General features: G+C 38.1%; 1 protein-coding gene across 3 annotated transcripts in view; it reads left to right on the forward strand.

The window, feature by feature from the left end:
- LOC107560302 (synaptotagmin-1-like) overlaps positions 1 to 15,394 on the forward strand; it is a 203,735-nt gene extending 188,341 nt beyond the window's left edge. For all 3 annotated transcript variants that reach the window (XM_016244442.1, XM_016244444.1, XM_016244443.1), the window contains 5 exons: positions 4,882 to 5,049; positions 5,912 to 6,079; positions 7,677 to 7,794; positions 12,347 to 12,480; positions 13,912 to 15,394. In XM_016244442.1, coding sequence (XP_016099928.1) covers positions 4,882 to 5,049; positions 5,912 to 6,079; positions 7,677 to 7,794; positions 12,347 to 12,480; positions 13,912 to 14,121 — 798 coding nt within the window. In that variant the 3' untranslated portion in view covers positions 14,122 to 15,394. The remainder of the gene's footprint in view (positions 1 to 4,881; positions 5,050 to 5,911; positions 6,080 to 7,676; positions 7,795 to 12,346; positions 12,481 to 13,911) is intronic.
- The last annotated feature ends 5,762 nt before the right edge of the window (positions 15,395 to 21,156 follow it).

The raw sequence follows: 21,156 nt of genomic DNA on the forward strand, positions 1-21,156 counted from the left end.
ACACACGGTTCGGCACATGCTAGGACACACGGTTCGGCACATGCTAGGACCGCGGTTCAACTTAAATCTGACAACGCATCTGTAATATGGTTTGCTATAAATAACACGTAAAACAAACACGGTTCGGCTAATGTATGTTTCTGTTGATGGATGCGCATTCTGGCTTCCCAGTACATTACAACAACAGCGATGAAAAAAAAACCGTGGACAAACCATTCACTCTTGTTCAATCCGAATGCCGTATGCTGGAATATGAGCAGCCATTTTTTCCGTCATCACCCGGGGTGCTGATAGTGCGCGCACACGTGTGAGACCTGAACAGCACACATTGATATCTGTGTTTAAACTAAACTCATGTAAGCTTTGCCAGTTTAAACATTTAAGAGCGAGAGGACGCGAGCTCGCGCGCACAGTGAGAAGATTTGTGCATGCGCTCATCCAAAGCGTGCAAACCCGCGCCTCAGGACGCGCGCAAACAGGGCCTAAAACTAACTTTTTGCCACACCTGCCAATGGCCGGTGACATGGTAAAATTTACCGGCCCAAATTTTTTTTTACCGGCCATGAAATTATTTTTGCAAAAACAGGCAGTTATTACTACTACAATAAAGAAACATATTTACAATGTTTTTAATTTGTCCTGCTGGCGCATTTTCCCTCAATTTTACCTATTAATTATAGCCATTCAACATTACAGTATAATTGAAAGCCATTATTTTTAACATTTAATAGGCTCTGAAATATATAACAACTTTTAATTTAAGTGATTTTAAAACAATCTTCACATAAACTATATTATGCATAAACTATACGGATTAATCGTTATTCAAGATATAAAAGTTAATCAGCGACTAGAACAGTCCAAGTTTTTTTTTTCTTTTGACTTCAGCAGGTTTCACTTTAAAATCAGCGCTGTCTCTTTAAAACCTGATGCATATGACGCGGATCTGACACATATCCGATTTTTTCCCAACTCTTTATGGTCATTTAAGACTTTATAGCTAATTTAAGACAAGTTTACAAGGTAACTCGCCAAAACCGTGCATTTTGACATAATTGTGTGTTTTTTCGTGCATTGAAGCACTACTGGTGAGCTTTCTGAAGTGGCTCAGCGTCTGTGTACAGCCGAATGAGCAGCCTTTCAAACTATACTTCACTGCACCGTTTAGGCGGCGTAACCCCAGGTATGTGTCGCCGCATTCTCGGGTTATGAAGAATAAAGAAGGGAAAAGTTAATCTTCCGAAATGAAGCAGCAATATCTTCTCAGGTAAAAGTTATTAGAAAACGTCTCGGGTTACTTATGTAACCATGGTTCCCTGAGTAGGGAACGAGACACTGCGTCCTCTAGGGGTCGCTATGGGGAACGCCTCGTCGTGACCCGTGTCTGAAGCATACATTGAAAAAAACACAACTCGTTGGCCGGCGACAGCCATGACGTCACTACCGGTGCGACTCACCGGTAGTGACGTCATGGCTGTCGCCGGCCAACGAGTTGGTGTTTTTTTCAATGTATGCTTCAGACACGGGTCACGATGAGGCGTTCCCCATAGCGACCCCTAGAGGACGCAGTTCGAAGTTCCCATGAAAGGGAACCATGTCTATAGGGACAAGCTGGCCATCACACGGCTCTGACCTTATCAGTCTGTTTGTATCCTATTATTCGATTCGCTCTTGTCGCTTATGACAGAACAGCTAATCACGAGGATCTTGTCTGCGGAAAAGATTATTTTATTCGCTTGTCAAAAACAGCTAATCTCTTTCAAAACTGGCTGTTGTTTTCATTTCATTACATTGCTATAATTCGTAAAAGTTGTACCCGCCAACTGGCGACTGACACTGTTACATGGACTCGCCAACGCTGATTTTTACTCGCATTTGGTGCTTGGCGAGTGTTAATTTTAGGCCCTGCGCACAAATATTAAGCTCTCTCTGAAGTATTGCATTTAAATGGACAAATTTACACAAAAATTATGCCCAAATGCCTGTCTTGGTAAGTATCCTATAGCAGACATAGCCGGCTGAACGTACTGTATCAGTGGATTCTCTTAAAGTGACAGCACTTTCTTAATATTAATCAAACAGCAACAACAAAGAATTCACTCACTGCTCTTGATTGAATAGCTTTTGTAACTTTAATAAAGATTCATCTTTAATTTATACAGTGAAATATGCAATGCTGTTTTACATTTCATTACTTTATTCAATTTCTGTACCTAAAAAAATAATGCTAGACCTACCTAAAAAAAACTGAAAATCACTGTTAATTTTATTTGTATCTTTAATCTATTGTATTTATTTGTGCTGTTGCTTGTAGTTAGATAGACTATTCTTATTTTCTTTATTTTTATTTGACAGTATAGTTTTTCCCTAAACATAGCACATACCGAACCGTGACTCTAAAACCGTCATACAAACCGAACCCCCTAAAAGTCACTTTTCAAACCAAACCAATCTTTTGCTCAACGCTGCAAATTTATGTGACCAATTTGAACCTGCTGTGAAATCTGCTTGGGGAAATCTTTTGCCATCACGCAAAACTTTGTGCAGATTCCTTTTGAAATGAATTGATCTCACCTGCCAAAATTCAGCGAACAATGGCAACCACAACTTTAGGTCAACGTGATATGAACAATACTCTATTTACTGTGAGTCTGATGCCACGTGTCATTGTTTTCATGTCCAAACTCTATATCAGATCACAAAAACAAACAAAAAATGGTGCTAATATTTACAGCATGCTGTAATACTACTGAAAAATCATGATCCTAACTTTTATTTCCATACCAAAATCTCAGTTGGCCAGACAGTGATTCATCTTTTCTGAATCAATACATTTTTGGTGTCAGGAACACTGAGTTCAGAGACTGTAGTGTACACTGTGAGTTTTTAAAAGCTCAGCTTAAATGTGTGCTAGAAATAAATTAGGTAGTTGAGATAGTATTCTCAATCTTAATGGAGTTGGAGGCTTGGAACCGGAAACATTATTTGATATGTCACAACAATAGCATTAATATCAAATATCTTGAAATAAGTGTTACAATTGGGTTATGTTGAGGTGCTCTAAAGGGTGAAGTTGGGTGAACTTTACATTTAATTAGAAATTCCACTTTATTTATTATTATCTAGATATTGAATTTCTTATTGCTAACATGTCAAGATATGAATCTGGAGTCAAAATCTAGCTGACATCTAAGTATTCTCCTGTGAAGTATGAAATGCTAAAAACTGGAATCAGTATATATATTAAAATATAATTCCGCAGTTCTCACAAAGTTAATGGTCATATTTCAGCATGACTGACAAAAGAGAACTGTTTATTAAAATAAATAAATAAATAAGGACTCTTATTTTGTCAATCATTAGGAGCGATGGGCATTATTTTTGGAGCATTTTCTATTTTGTAACAGTTTCTTTCAAAATAGAGATGTTTCTCTTCCTGTTTGGTTGTGTCTGTGTTAGAACAGTGTTTGTGGGGGTGTTTCTTTCTTGAAGCCACAACATGTGCTTTTTTTCATCCAAGATTACAATGTGAAGCAATAAAACTGTCCAGACCTGAAACCCACCACCATTTAATGAAAAAATAAATAAATTCAAACATTACTACAGCCTGACAGGATATTAAAATCTTTATAGTTCCTTTGTCAAAAAAAATCACATCACAATCACAGGGTTCTCTGGTGGCCATCATCTAAACCAGAAACACTGGCAAAGCTCGTCACTGACTGCAGTCCTTCCCGTGGCAGCACAACCGAAGTGTGACAGCTGGTCAGAGTGAGAGAGAAGTGCCTGTGTTGACACAGAGACGGGGCGTTTTATGGGAAGCTGATGGGAGCTTGATTGACTGACTCTAGGACCCATGAGGCCATGCAGGGGATATGGTGACTGGCAGGTCAATCAGGACCTCAGCCCAGCCAGCCGGCCAATCAATTATCAGAGCCGATGGGGAGATAGGATCAGCAGCGCCACGCTTGACATGGCCTGACCCCATCGCCTCCTTAATGCTGGGACTGTTTAAAGAGTAATGCAGTCTGGGCCTGAAGGATGCACCTCAGCATCATAACTATAACTGACCTCTCGGTGGCTTTTCATTTAAATAAGCAGATACTCTCAAGACTGATTTACTATAGTACCACCCATAAAAGGAAGTGAACAGGTGAAGTCAAATACAAACCAGTTGATTCACAGTAAACCTCATCAGATTTATCAGAAGGTAGTTGAAACATTTTCCGTGTGTGCTAGTTACTAATTTTGAGAGTAAAATTTCTCAAAAAGTGAAGACACATCCACCAAACCTTGGGAAAAAAATTCAATGGCGAAAAAACCTACCAATGTGAAATAAGAACCACACCTATTATTTGAATATAGTGTCATTTTAGTATTACTTATGTACTGTTGTGGTATTTACAGTATTCATATTTTGTGTTTTCGTTATTTTTATTAAGGTTTTCTATTGTTATTTTTATTAATTTTAACTTATTTCATTTCGTTTCAAAGGCAACATTTCTAATACTTTTCATTTTCCTCTGATATTTATGTTTTAATGTCAACTTTATTACAATAACTGGAAATGTTTTTGAATAGTTTTAGTTAACAATAACAACACTGTTTGAAAGCTTGAAAGTCACCAGAAAAGCTGGAGAAAAAAAACTGCTTTATGGAAAGTCCCTGATACATTTAGTCTACGTGAATGTGTAGGACTGATGTTAGACAGCATATCTTGGTGCTTTGGAAAAAGAAGACCAACTGTCTTCATATAAATCTGACCAGCACTACAGTGAACTCCTACAGAATGGTGGTGGGGTGATGGTTCAGACAAAGACTACACTCCTCTTCGAAGTCTTACTCATGATCTCTTTAACTTTGACTTTTGACCCTTCATAGTTCATAGTGGGGATCATCCAAGCAGCAGAGCTGCCTGCCATGGATATGGGTGGCACTTCTGACCCCTATGTAAAGGTCTACCTTCTTCCAGACAAGAAGAAGAAATTTGAGACCAAGGTCCACCGGAAGACATTGAATCCTGTTTTCAATGAGCAATTCACCTTTAAGGTAGGTCACAAACCTAATAGCGTTATATTATAACAAGCAATTTCTCATTGGATCCATGCGTTTGCATTCTACTCATACAGTTTATCAAGTTATTTCTGACTACTTCCTCTGGCGTATTAACAAGACAGTAAGTGGCATGAGGCGTTGGAGTAATTACATGTAAACATGCAGATGGACTCCTGCAGGTGTCTGTCATCCGGAAAGTAGTATCATTTCTATTTTGAATGTTCAGTAGAGCTTTCCGATTCGTTTTTATGAGACGTCATGCAGCTAGAAAGACCTTTTTGTGTAATTACCGCAGTCAGACCTCTAGACTTCTATTAAATTGCTAAGTGAAGTGTTGAATTCTTAAAAGAATTGCAAAAATATAACTGATTCAACCAAGGGGGGGTAAAGGACTGTTTGCATGTTTGGTTCTTGTTTAGCCTAGCGCAATTTCAACTATGACAAGGTACCTTGAGAACAAGAAATGTGCCACATGCCAACATTGAGAGAGATAGCCACAGAGCTCTGACATGTAATCACAAGTGCCTTCATTATTGAAATGAAGAAACTTGAGAGCTGGTGTGTGTGATAGCGTCAAGGACACAATAGCAACCCTTGGGTCTTATCTCTTTCCCGGCCAATCAAGCAGTTTGTCGCCATGTTGGAACAAGTCCTTTGGGATAATGAGTTTTGTCTGAAAAACAGCTCAATTGGAGGTAACCAAGAATCAAATCTCTCTCTCTTTCTCGTGCGCACACGCAGTTGTCTTATAGTTTCATCCCAGCATCTCAGCGTTAGATAAGTCCTATAACTGGAATTTAGAGAGATTAGACTGGTAGGTATGCATGCAGTTAATTTCACCCCTCTTATCCTGCAGGTTCCCTACACTGAGCTTGGAGGGAAAACTCTGGTGATGACGGTATATGACTTTGACCGCTTCTCCAAACATGACGCCATTGGAGACGTGAAGGTGCCTATGAATAAGGTCGACTTTAGTCATGTGACTGAAGAGTGGAGGGACCTCCAGAGTGCTGAGAAAGAAGAGGTAAAAAGCTAACATGGGTGGCAATAACCTGTTTTCTGGTAATGTGATTAAATCTTAGCATTTGAGTGCATATTCCATCTTTATTGCCTGACCTTCTGGAGCACAAGTGGAAAGTTTGCCAGTTGAGTTGTTCACTAGTAGTGATTCTTCCTAGAATCTTTTCAATACATTCACACACAAAAAAAAAAATCATTCACATTCAGATTTGTTTGCTGATCTGGATAAGTTAACACTTTATACCAGTTGGTAGCAACTCCTAAGTGAGTGAGTCAAAATCTTTTTGGTTTTTGTTTTTCTAGACGTGATCTCAACGTGGCATCCCCCATTTGCAGACCCTGTTTGTGTAAAATGAAAGAATTTGTATTAGGCTACTCAAATGATACATCTTCACAGATTTTGAACATAGTAAAATCTATATTTTTTTATTTAAATATAAATGTTTTTTTTTTTTTAAATGAGAAAAAAATGTGCACCTTTACAAGATTTGGTAAAAACACTTAAATGCTGTACACAATCAAAACTAGATTCTATACTCCACTGAGAGATGCAGACAAATGGCTTTTGGCATGTTCTTCAGGTTCGTCAGCTGCACGGAAATTTACTCACTGTACAAGTGCTAGACTTCAGGGCTATCCATCTTCAATGGAAATGTCAGTTAATCAGCTGGGTCGTGCCACATTTTTATTAATAAAAAAGTGTGACTTTCCAAGAAGTGGTTGCGGAGATTCAATTTTCATGGTAAATGTCATGGAATAAAGCATTTAAGCCGTGGTTTTTGTGGGAACCTTGTTTTTGTGCCACGGTTCCTTGGTGTAAAGGTTCATTATGACGCTGTCAAAAGCCTGCTGAGGGCAGAGAGATGAAGGCTATCTACATACGTTGAAGGTTGCTCTTTGAGTTTGTGCAGCTGTTACACTCCATGTCCGATGAGCTAGCGGAGCACTTCAAACACCGCTTGAGGAAGCTGGAGAGTATTGACTTTATTCAAAGAATCCCTTTGTGAGTGGTGTCCTGAGGGTGGCACTTTTATGTGCCTGTAAAAAACTAAATGAAAATCGACTGCGAAATGCCGTAGCGTCTCGCAATTCCATCCAGTTGGGTCCTCTTTGCTCTTTTTTTTTTCCACTACACAATTGCAAAAAAAAGAAGAAGAAAAAATTCTTGGCAGTTGATTCAACTTATTTACCGTGTAGGACTCATTTAATTAAGCTACAGTATGAAATGTTATTTTTCCATTCTGATGACCTTTTAATTGACAGAAAATTGATTGTGTGGAAATGGCATCAGCCAGTTGAAAGTAAAGTGATGTAACCTTTTCCCCCTTCCTGTTGTTTTCTATATGTCACATGTGTTTGTGTCCATGTTTATTAGAATGGCTCCTGAAATATAAATGGAATGTGCGTACGTGTAAATGTATTTTCAGTGTGTTTACCGTTGGAGCTACATTTGTGGAAAATTAATCAGATTTTAAAAAATACAAATGCCATGCTCCTCAATTCATTTTCTCTTGAATAAATTTGACCAGGTTTTTAGGTAAATTTTTTCTGCTTACTTTGTTAATGATGTCCCTGATTGAAATTTTCTCTGCCACTCACAGCAAGAGAAGCTGGGTGACATCTGTTTGTCTCTGCGGTATGTGCCCACTGCTGGCAAACTGACCGTGGTCATTCTGGAGGCCAAGAACCTGAAGAAGATGGATGTTGGTGGCCTGTCAGGTGAGTCCAATTACTGAGTCACACTGTCAGCTGGACACTGGCACAAAGGTTGTGCCATTATGTGACAGTTCAAGACAGTATCTCTTGTTGCCAGCTGTCAGCATGACAATTCAATTGTGTATTAATATTTTTTTTAAAGTTTGCATGTTTTTTTTGTTATGTTTGATACATCAGTCTTTTATGACTCATATATAATGATATAGGAGAAAACTATATATATATATATATATATATATGTTGCTGATTATATAGTGCATATTATCATAAAGACATCAAATGTTTTTCATAATCGTTCTTTAAAACATCATAATTGTTCTACTTATGTAACCAAGACGATGCAGGCAGGGAAAAATCTTAAAATATTGCAATAATATCGTAGCCTAACATGTTTGCATCCAGTCAAATTCCCACCTCACATCATTTTTCAGCTGAATACACTAAGAAAGATGCATTTTGTGTTGTGAATGCTGTTTTCATGTTGTTTTTAACACTATTTCAAAACCCTTTCATTTTCTCATTGCTCCACAAGGTTGTCTGTATGTAAATCCAAAGTCATTTTTAGTATATCTTTCACTTTTAAAATCATGTAATGCATATACAGTCATTCACAGCTACAAATCCCAAGGGCGTAGAAATGTGGCTTGAAATGATCCGACACTTTCTGAACCTAAGGCTGTGCGGAGAGCTGTGCTTTATCAGCTGATGTAATATTCGGCTCTGGGGAATACATGAATAAATTTTCGCTGAGTAATTTTACAGCTCGGCATTCAGAAATCAGTCCTCATCTGTGCCATAACCACTTATGAAAAACAGCCCCGGTCTTATCCATCCATACTTGTCCACCTCCCTCACCGGTTCTCTCGCACCTAGTCCGTCTCGCCCTGCTGTCAGAGAGGCGGATAGGCCATCAGTACCAGACCCACCTGCTGGGAGCCAAGAGGCCTGACGTTTAGTTCTCATCACTCAGAGAGAGAAGAACAGCTATTAGCAGCACAGCCTAGAACAAACTTTCTCGCTCTCTCACTGGTCCATTGGCAATCTAGATTAAAGCTGGCTATAAACTGTCAGTCACGTTTCATCAGGTACTCCAACACGCTGCTGAAATTAACACCATTAACAGTTCTATTTAGGGGTTCGCGTTTAGAGGACTATAGTTTTCACGATGTGATAACTACACCCCCAAACCTCCTATCGCGTTTCATTGTTGGGCTTGTTGAATTATTTGGTCGTTTGCCAGATCAATCAGATCCTGTGCGAAAATTGCTTTCAGCATCAATTACTTGCCAGTTTTTGCCAGACTCTGACAGTTTGTATTGTGGAATAAACCTTTTTGACAAAGCGCTCAGTGTTTCCACTGATTTTACTAGAAAAACATTTCAGTCCCTGCATTCTCTCTCACTGTTTTTCTTCTTTATCGCGTTTCATTGTTGGGCTTGTTGAATTATTTGGTCGTTTGCCAGATCAATCAGATCCTGTGCGAAAATTGCTTTCAGCATCAATTACTTGCCAGTTTTTGCCAGACTCTGACAGTTTGTATTGTGGAATAAATTGTGCAGTGGGTGTAAACGTACAGATTAAGGGGCGGTAATATTATAATGATCATCACCAAGGGCTCCACGCGCTTGTTTTCTCAGACGCTTGCAGAAAAAGACTCCCCAAAACAAAGTTACTGGGTTAACCTATTTCATGTTTCCTTGGTTGGTAGATGCACCGGAGACCTGATTATAGCACTTAAAACCTGGAAAAGACATTCCCGTTTTCATGATATGTCACCTTTAAATGATTATTATATAGTATATACAGGTGCATCTCAATAAATTAGAATGTCGTGGAAAAGTTCATTTATTTCTGTAATTCAACTCAAATTGTGAAACTCGTGTATTAAATAAATTCAATGCACACAGACTGAAGTAGTTTAAGTCTTTGGTTCTTTTAATAGTGATGATTTTGGCTCACATTTAACAAAAACCCACCAATTCACTATCTCAACAAATTGGAATATGGTGACATGATCAGCTAATCAACTCAAAACGCCTGCAAAGGTTTCCTGAGCCTTCAAAATGGTCTCTCAGTTTGGTTCACTAGGCTACACAATCATGGGGAAGACTGCTGATCTGACAGTTGTCCAGAAGACCATCATTGATGCCCTTCACAAGGAGGGTAAGCCACAAACATTCATTGCCAAAGAAGCTGGCTGTTCACAGAGTGCTGTATCCAAGCATGTTAACAGAAAGTTGAGTGGAAGGAAAAAGTGTGGAAGAAAAAGATGCACAACCAACCGAGAGAACCGCAGCCTTATGAGGATTGTCAAGCAAAATCAATTCAAGAATTTGAGTGAACTTCACAAGGAATGGACTGAGGCTGGGGTCAAGGCATCAAGAGCCACCACACACAGACGTGTCAAGGAATTTGGCTACAGTTGTCATATTCCTCTTGTTAAGCCACTCCTGAACCACAGACAACATCAGAGGCGTCTCACCTGGGCTAAGGAGAAGAAGAACTGGACTGTTGCCCAGTTGTCCAAATTTGTTGAGATAGTGAATTGGTGGGTTTTTGTTAAATGTGAGCCAAAATCATCACAATTAAAAGAACCAAAGACTTAAACTACTTCAGTCTGTGTGCATTGAATTTATTTAATACACGAGTTTCACAATTTGAGTTGAATTACTGAAATAAATGAACTTTTCCACGACATTTTAATTTATTGAGATGCACCTGTAAGTGTTACAAGAGAAAGTCTATATGCATGATTGTTTGTCACTTGGTACGGCAGCAAACATAGATAGCAGCAAAACACTAATGTTGTGACGTATTATTACACTTTAAAATGGCTATTTCCATTTGAATATATTTTAAAATCTAATTTATTCATGTGATGGTAAAGCTGAATTTTCAGCATCATTACTCCAGTGTCACGTGATCCTTCAGAAATCATTCTAATATGCTGATTTGCTGCTCAAGAAACATTTCTTATTATTATATTTCTATCAAAACTGAACATGAGCAGTTGCATGCAGCTTTTTCCTGGAGAGATCAGAATCAGTAGATAGTGAATTGAATGAAAGACTCCCACCATGACTTAAAATGAATGCTGTAAATTAACATGTTTTGTCTTTAACATTTAACATTATCTATTACATTCCTTATATAAATGCACACTGACCATGTCTTACACACCCTCAGCTTATAAGTTGTGAGATCTAAATTTCAAAAACTGCATGCCACAGATTTTGTGCTGCCCTGCTCCTAATATGGTATGGGTACAGAGAGTTTAGGATGCCTTCTATGTTACTCTCTCTCTCTCTCTCTCTGTATTTGAAATGTGCTGCTCTGGATTTTTTTAGAGAGATAAAAATGTATTTAGATCAGTTGAAAAATGAAGAGGGAATTGAAAATGCCAGAGATTTTTTAAAATCTCTCTTGGAGCAGAGCAGAGATGGTGACAGAAAGAAATATATAAGAGTGTCAGGGAGAGAAAGAGTGAACTTAAACCAAGGTCATTCTGAAACATGGTTAAGTCTGTCAAATTCAACCATTTTGATTTCTCACCTCAATAACTGCTGCTATATCCATTTTTTAATTGTAAGGCTCAAAAAGGCATGTGACATCACCCCTCTTTAAGTCTCAGTAAAAAATACATTCACTCCCTTTTTCAAAAAGGAAGATGTTTAGACATAGAATCAGATATTATTTTGATATTTCATTATTTGTATTGTGAGGTTTCCATCAAAAAGTGATTTGAAGAAAGGTGAGTCTGAATCAGTAGTGGGCGAGGTAAACAGATGATGAGAGATGCATAATAGGAAAAGAATATAGATGCTGAAAATGATAGACAAGATGGATAGTATTTTGAGGCCCTGGCAGAGATTGATGTGCCTGAATGGCAGTAATGTAACAGGGAAGATTTTCTCTGGGATTCTGGAGGGCACACACCTGTCATGTGTCAGTAAAAGCTTGTACTATCCTAACACGAACCGCAAGAGATCTGTTCTGTGGTGGTAACACTGATATGCAGTGTTATTTTGTGATATTTGGAGAAATGTACAAATAAAATATGAATAAAATTAAAAAGATTAAAAGATGAATTAATTAATTGATATAAAGAATTTGGTACCATACTTGATTTGATTTGATTGAGGTTTTATCCAATTTCTGGAGCTTGCACCTAATGAGTTGAGAGTCTTGATCTTATGGTCTTGTCATTGAGACTTCATTCACAAAGACACGGTCTGGCTCTGAAAACATGAGACTCTAGTACAGTGGTACTCAAACTTTTTCTGCTGTAAATACAAAGCTGCTCATTTCAACCTTTTGTATTTGCAGAAACTAGGAGTGGGAGTATATTAAAATAATTATGTAATTATCTTAATTCAAATTAAAATAATACAATTCTGTAATTCTGGACATTTGAAAAACTGATATGTCCAGGTTTTACAAGACTTTGAATAGACCTCATTCTTGATTTGAATATAAAATCTTGATTTTAGCAACTGCTCTAGCATGTCATAAAGAGTGATTTCTCATGTCATGTCCTATTCTTGTGTGTTATCAGATCCTTACGTCAAGATTCACCTGATGCAGAACGGCAAGCGGCTGAAGAAGAAGAAGACGACAATCAAAAAGAACACCCTTAACCCTTACTACAATGAATCTTTCAGTTTCGAAGTGCCATTCGAACAAATCCAGGTAATGAAATTTGGTTTTGTTACTTGTACTGAAACCAAGCTCTAATACGGCAACAGCAAATCCGATGCTAATTCCCATTTTCATTATTGTCGTCAAAAACTAATTGAACGAACACTGTGTTGTAAATGTATAGAGACTAATTGGCAAGCCACAGATGAAAAGTAACTTGTAAAATGCGATAAGGCTCGGTGTGAGGCTTTTAGAAACGTTTTGTTGCTAATTAGTTGGAGAATAAAAGGAATGCAATGCTTGCTAGTGCAATAAGAGTAAAATTGCTTCAAATTGATTTAGCATTTTACGGTTCAGAGGATACATTTTATGCTTTGAGTGAGTTGCTTTGCATTCAAAGAGTGTCTGGGGGTCTGTTTACCAGAGAGGCCTTCGTCTCTTCCCATTCACACCAAGCAGCAGACGTTTCTAAAAGCGGCTATCCCAAACTAACAGTTCCTCGCTCATTGTACATCCCTCAGTATTTCATTATATGGCAAATTAGCTCTGCCTCCCGAGAACAATGGCCTCAGGCCTGTTCTCACCGGTCAGTGAAATCTGCTTGCATTTCTTGCACGGGTGGATCGGGCTCTAAGTAAGCAAGCTAAGAGCGAGCCATTGACCCCGAACTCACACCGATTAGTTGCGTGCTCTCAGTCAATTTACAGAGTTGTTTGGACCTCTTTGGTGGCACCCGCTGGCCTTTCTTTGGTATCTGCCACCATGCTCTTCAAAGAGACCATCTTCTTCAATAGACCTTCACACTGAGATAATTGTAGTGTTATTTGGGAAAATGGTCAATGGCGTGAACTACTGCGCCACTATGTATATTTTCAGTCACTGTTAAACAATGTTGCTCAGCAACCCATTGTAAGATATTCGTTATGTCAAAGGCCTCTTCAAATGTTGTTTTTAAATGCATCATAATTTATAAAAACCTTTTTATATACATACACTCTACTATATATATTTATACATATGTAGCCGTTCAAAAGTTTGGGGTCAGTGAGAGTTTTTTGAAAGAAATTAATGCTTTTAGTTAGCAAGGATTTATTAAATTGATCAGAAGTGAAAGTAAAAACTTTATAATGTTTCAAAAGATTTATTATTTATCACAGTTTCCACAAAAATATTAAGCAGTTTTTTTTTTACATTGCAGGAATAAATACAATTTTCATAATATAATATATAAACTATATAAAAAATGTATAGTCAATCATATTAAAACAGTGATTTTAAATTGTAATAATATTGTTTTCACTGTATTTTTGATCAAATAAATAAGACTTCTTTCAGAAACAGTGAAAAAAAATCTTACCGACCCCAAGCTTTTGAACGACAGTGTGCATCATCATCATTATCATTATTACTATTACCAAGCACATGTTCGAATAAACTGAAAGTCACAAACATTCTCTAAAAAGTCTCTAATTTCTGTTACAGAAAGTTCAAGTTGTTATAACTGTTCTGGACTATGACAAGATTGGCAAGAACGATGCCATCGGCAAAGTGTTTGTGGGTTTGAACAGCACAGGCACCGAGATCCGTCATTGGTCAGATATGCTGGCCAACCCGAGGAGACCCATCGCTCAGTGGCACGTGCTCAAGCCGGAGGAGGAAATAGATGCCCTGCTGGCAGCTCAGAAAAAATAGAGCAGCCCCGAGACCAACCCCCCGCCCCCTTTCCCAAAAACCTGCCCGTGTAGTGCTCTTTACCCAGTGCGTGTAAATACCTCAGTGATATAAGGATTCATGCACCCTCACTCCTAATTTTGTGTCTCGGACCACCCCATTGAGATGTTGTGTTGTTACGTCAGTTTCGACCCCTCGCCCCCTTCCTTCCTTCCTTCCTTCCGTCGATAAACTCTCTCTGTCCTTTGTTGTTTCATCTCCATCCACGACCTTAAAAGTCCCCGACCAAATGCCCCCTTCTTTTAAGCAATATGATCTGTATAGATAGAGCATGACTGGAGGAATTTATTGTACTGTACCACAGGTGTATATATCAGTATGCAGACGAAAATGATTTCTAGTTTATGTGTTTGTATGTTGTTACCCGTTTCCTAAACTGTGTATATCTTGATGTTTTTAATAAGATGTTCTATTTTAAATTATGTAAATGCATAGAAGAGCCAATATTATATATAACGGGATTTAAGAGTTTTACCTTATTGCATTCCACTAAATTATACGATATATCTCTATATAAATATTTACGAGTTAAAGAATTCCAACCTGCAAAACGCTAGTGGAGGTACACTCACACTCACGTAAAGGACAGTTTGCGCTTCATGTTTACGTAAAAAAAAAAGCTTACAGATGTACCGTACACGATAAACACACACACACTGAACACGAAGGCCATTAACTAATATGGTTTCATGGTATAAATATAATATGCTGCTGACAATTATACAAGCACATGATTTCGTAAGAACTTTTTGTACTAATTTATCAAACTGAGGACCTGTATGCTTCGCTTAAACCACTTTAATCGAAGGAATTCTTCTTACTTGATGAAGACCAATCAGCCTTTTCTTTTGATTTCTCTTTCAGCCTTTTCCGGTTTGCTTCATTCTTGTTTTCTATCCTTCAATTCCCGAATCTTATCGAATCTAATTTGGCGTCTTCGCGAAACCGTAAATTGACCATTTATGGCACAGTCTCAAGCTGTAGCCACCTTGAATTTGTGAATCGCTTCCTTTTCTCGTCGTCGGACTCATTTCGTTGAGGAATTTACTGTTCAGCCTCCAAAAAAAGGAAACCAGGAGTTTTGACTCTAGCTTTAAGACAACTATTTTTTAGATTAAGCCAACGTCTGAATATTTTTGGTAACTGCATGATTTTTTTTTACGATCTTTGCTAAAGGCCGGGTAACGGGGGGATTTATTTACACCGGGGCGTCTTTCAAGAGACTCCCTTGCCTTCAATCATAAGTAATCAAACATTGTGGGACGGAAGCTTTTGAAGCGGTCGGTCCCAACGAGTCGATAATGATGAGGGAAGGAGGAGAGGCGAGCTTTTAAACACTGCCATTGTTTTCAGGGAGGTACAACTCCTCCCTCCACTCACACGCCACTCGGATAGTGGCTGTAGCTTTGGGGAACAATGTATTTTGGCCACAATGGTGCCCTAAACAGCAGTTTTTGCTTTCTGTTGCCTTTTCACAGTGACAATAGAGTTAGCCATGCTTAACTGCCAATCCCTTCCCCCGTGGCTACTGTTTTGCACTGTACAGTCTAGGAACGGACAATTGCTTGTCGAGAAAAGTCCGTTCAGTCTATAGCGCAAGAAAGCGAACCGGCCACCGACCGGTTTGGACACCACGAGCATTAGCGAATCTTTAACTATAACCGTAAAAGTTAATGGTCTGTACAGGTGATAATATTCTAATGTCCTTTACTACGGGTCTAACAAGAGGGTCAGTAGACGTTTAGTCCATTAAATCCATGAGTTATCTTGGAGGAACCTCTCGTGTACACTAGATGCTAGCTTTAGGAGGAGTTTCTAAGTGTTTTCAATGTTACTGTGTAGGTAATAGCACTGTTACTTAAAAATAAAAGGAGAAAAAAAGCTATTCGTCATTCCATAGGAGTCTTTAGGGACTGAGTTGTGTATCACTGTGACTGCGGTGTGTGCTTAGCGTTGTAGTTTTCAGTAGGTAGCCGCCATCTTGTACTATAGTGACGTTGTGCTGCCATCCCCCTATCACACCGCGAGAGTACGAAAGAGAGCAACGGTTTCCGATAACTGTTACAGAGCGCGCGCTCGCGGGTCAATTCACACAGCATTTTGTTGAGCACTGTGCAATACTTGTATGTTCATTCTCTAGTGTTTAAATGGGCGGCATCTCTCAGTAGGGGACAAAAAAAGCACCCTATACAGCGAGACGATGTATCCATTGAACGTAGTCTGGTTAGGTCACAGCACACGTGTGTAGTTTGGAGCTCAACATCTGTAAACTTGTTAAGGATTCCTCCATTTTTCCCATTGAGTTTTCCTGCACACAGATTTAACCATCCAAACATTTGGGTAAACGTGTGTATATATATATATATATATATATATATATATATATATATATATAGGATGTACCCCAAATATGAGACTATATATATACATATGAAAACCCTTCCCTTTCAGAATAGTTGTATATATATTTTTATATTTGTCCTGATATCATTTCCTCATTATTGAGATCACCTGGATATAAGAGAATTGTATCAATCTTGTTATGGAAACTCTCTGTTGTACTATAGTATAAATATGATTGGCTGTACCATTTTGTTATCGCTGTTATGATTACACTCATGACTATTACCTGGTTATCGTTCCTTTAGTGCCCCATTGAAGACCATTTTATATTTATTATTGAACTCAGAATGTACAGTATGGACTGTGTTTTGTTTCTACTTTTTATCGTGGGACCAAGTATAGTTGGCACTTTCATTTAAATGTTGCAATAAATATTGATTCATGTGTTTTATTCATAGCCGAATATGATTTCTTACCCTGTCGGAGAGAGTGAACCTAGAGAAGAACTCCAAAACGTGTAATCGCAACTATAAGTACAATTATTACTCCACTACTACGTTACCTGACTTACATATGTACTCTCGTTTATATAAGTATTTATGATATCTTAATACAAGAGGCTTGTTTATAAAACAAGGATAAAAATGCAGTTTTAGAGTCACAAACTGACACACTCGTTTCGTACGGCAAAAGGGTGTTGTTGTACTATCAGGTCTCTGCACGTTAGGTGTAGAACTGGACGTACAGTTGAAGACAGCATTGCTCGTTGCACCTCAGAGGTTTGTAAAGTAGTCTGAAAAGCCATTTCTAGCTCTGCAAAGCAACGCTATCTTTTACTGAAGCCTACCAAAGCACGCAAACAGCTCTGACAACCGCACCCGACAACTTGAAAAATGAAATAAATAAATAAAAACAACCCGATCGGTCAGCACAGTATACGCATACAACCTTCCGATACTCTACGACGACGAAAAGCCACCTTTCAAGAAAAAGCTGTGTAAAGAATTAGAATCCGATGCTGTAGGGAGATCCTAGTTGCCTTTGTGTATATCAACTGCCTGCTTGAGTGTTTTTGTGTGTGGAAATTTTCTCTGTAATCTTGTAGAACTGTTCGGGGTGTTTTTCCTGCCATACTGCTCGCCCCAGCGGCGAGCCGACAGTTATATTGCTGTGTATACCTTCATTTTTGATGAGGTGTTTTACAATTTCGTTTCACTTTGTGTAGTGATTCACTCTGTGGAGTTTCTGACTGTTGTTATATAACTTCATATACACAAATGTTCAATAAAAATGTTTTATTTCCTGTTGATACAGAACCTTCTCAAGAGCCTTTTTTGTCTTAAATGACCTTCATTCTGCTTTTGAATCTTCAAACCGCATGAAACGAGTATAAATGTGCCATGGTAGCCATAGTTTCTATCTGAATACCTTGGTAACATTGTATTGTTCTTAGTACAATAAAGTGCAGCATGGAACGAACAAATAAATGGAATAAAGTAAAACAACAATGATTCTTAGTTCCAAGAACAGCCCATATTTAATAATGAATAAATCAGGGTTCCCACAGTCACGGAGAAAAAAAAATGAAATTATGGAAATTTTATATTGGCCTTTTCAAGAATATTGCATTTTTAGCCCTAAAATATTGATTTAATCAGCTAGAAATTGCTCTAAGTGGAATTTAATTATTTAAAAAAAAATCCTTATCCTGCAGTCATGAATTTCATTGAAATTCACTTGTAGAAACTGTTGCCATTGTAACTATTATTCTTTCTTTTTTTTTGTAAAGAAATGCCCCAGTTGTGTCTACAGCTGAGAAATAATAAATGTTGTTAGACATAACAAATGACAGCAGAGGGTGGAGGTTGTCACATCGATAAACGCCCATGACCTTCTCAGCAAGGTCAGCTTTTGGAGTTCTGGTGGTCAGATTTTCACAGGCTGGAAAAGGAGATCTGAATTCACATTATAAATGTTGAAATAGTAAGCCAAGCGTAATAGCATTTTCACTGGATTTTGCATTTTGATAATGGGTCAAAAGGGATTTATATAGGGATTATAACAGTGAACTATGAAAATGTCTGAATCTTGAGGGTCAAGTGTGAAATATCAAAGGTGAAACAACATTTCTGTGTCTTTAGTTCAATATCTTCCTTTTCAGGCTTACTGAGCGTGAAGAAGCCCACATAGGTATCCTGATAATGAAATATGGGCTCCTTCAAAAAAAAAAAAAAGATAAGAGCAGGGCTGCGTGGGGGTCTCAGGGCTATCAGCTCCACAGGATCAAATGCATTTCTGTATACATGACCTTGACCATCTCGCACCATTACGTACATATTACTCGGCCGCTTTATCTCTGCGTAGATCTTCAAGCTCTGCTTAAGAGCAATGAATACGAGATGAGGCCCGTCTCTGAGCGCCTTCTCACTATCAAACTCAAGCATGAGTGCTAAATGTAGTCATGATCCGAAGGTACAAATCCTCCCAGTGAAAAACCGCATGTTACTTTTCTGTCACTAAGCAGATATTCACACTGAGCAGATATCCCTGATGTGGTTATCAAAGCATCATCCATTTTCTAAGTTAACTTCATCTGTTCATGCAATCTGTACAATCACAGATAATGTGTCAGGGTTGTCATGCAGTCTTTAAACATTAATAAAGTGGCGTGACAATGACATCTTTTGTGAGTTAAGAAGGATGGTCTGTACTACTACTACTACTACTACAAAAAATGAAAAAACAAATTATTGATTATTTCAACTGCAGTTGCTTGGCAGGTTCCTGGCTAGAACTTTTCTTTTTACCTATATGTTCAAAACAGTCCACAAAGTAAAACAATGGTAAATATGGAACCAGGGGGGTCTGGGCCTATACTAGGGGGCCTCGTTAAACGTCAAAGGGGATCTTAAGGTTAATTAAAATGATTTGTAATAAAAATGAGAGGGGTTAAAATAATCTAAAATCCCTAAAAAAGGTTTTTGCCATTTTGTAGGCATGCCAAGGTCTAAAATATTCGATCGGGTAGAAATTGTTTTTAAAGTCCTTCCAGTAAATCACGAACAGTTGGAAAGGTCATGACCAACAGAGGGCGCTACTCGCTATTGCAGCTTCGAGTCGCGTTATTATGCGCCTTCTTCTACTTTTACGTGCTCGCTCTAGTTTTGTCAAGGAGAACGACCACTGGAGTGGCATCTTCGTGTCACCAGCTTCAAAGTAAGACACGAAATAACACATGAAGTCCCAATGCATGTAAGCTCATACGCACTGCGACGGGCTGGTTTTCGTCGCACAGGTGAACAGAGGAAGCGCGCTCGGGATTTAACGCCGCACGTGCGCATCTGTGCGTAAACATTTCACAAGGTCAAAAGTGCAGTGTTGATGCGACAAGAATGCGCTTGTCAATAATACTCAAACCCCTTCCTGAGACCCATCTTTTATATTCAATGCCGTTTTTGCACAACAACTCGTCCTGTATGGGCGCGAAATGATGTGAGGTAACACTCGTGCGGACGCTTGGTAACCTTCCTTCCGTGAAGGAAAGTCGTTTAGCTTAATAAACGCTTCATGAATATATCGTTATGAATAGATGAACACGTCCTCCTGATAGTAAAACGTCTTTATTCACCAAGCTGCTTCTACATAATCCTTTTAATCTTCACCCTACGTAAGACCTTTTATAAACTACAGCATACATTAGACGGTCTCTATTTATAAGTGCGAGGTAGGCCTAATGTATGTGTTGTGTGCAGTGTTGGGGAAAGTTACTTTTAAAAGTAATGGATTACAATATTGCGTTACTCCACTGAAAAAGTAACTAATTACGTTACTTAGTTACTTTTTATGGAAAGTAACGCGTTACGTTACCTTTTAAGTCTGGACAGGGCTTGCTTGTTTGTTTTTAATATAAAAAAGTTCTATTTTTGGCAAATATAAAAGCCTTTTCACACCAAAAGTGAAATGAATACGCCTCAGGCTGAAGGGAAAGTAAATTTACGTCCGTACAGTAGAATGCAGAAGAAGAAATTTCAACACACTTCAGCAATAAAAAAAGACACACAAATGTTTGTCTAGAGTAATTTGTGCTTATTAGTACGATTGAACTGGATCATCGGAGGTCAGAAGCAAATAGAATGAGATTAAATACATAAAGGATATTTGTGTTGTTTAACATTTAGTTATTGCAGGTTTGCGTCATATTCTGAGTTGCATTGTTTTTATTCATTTTGAGGAATACTGAATCTGTGTTTTTGTTTTTTGTGAGGGAGATGAATTAATGCATATTCATATTTATTTTAGAACTACAGTAACATCTGATTTCTCTCAACATGGGGACAGGAGAGCTGTCAATCAATAAATTGGAAAAAAAAGTAACTTGCGTTACTTATTTGAAACGGTAACTCCGATATTCTCTTGTAAATTAAAAAGTAATGCGTTACTTTACTAGTTACTTGAAAAAAGTAATCTGATTACGTAACTCGTGTTACTTGTAATGCGTTACTACCCACAACACTGGTTGTGTTTGGTGTTATTTATGCTAATAATGAGTTATTATAGACATTGTTATGAATATATATATATATATATATATATATATATATATATGTTAATATATTAATATGATGAGGGCTGATGTTAAACATTTTTTGTTTT

Source organism: Sinocyclocheilus grahami, unplaced genomic scaffold (assembly GCF_001515645.1).
Source record: "Sinocyclocheilus grahami isolate Dianchi unplaced genomic scaffold, SAMN03320097.WGS_v1.1 scaffold719.1, whole genome shotgun sequence".
Lineage (NCBI taxonomy): Eukaryota > Metazoa > Chordata > Actinopteri > Cypriniformes > Cyprinidae > Sinocyclocheilus > Sinocyclocheilus grahami.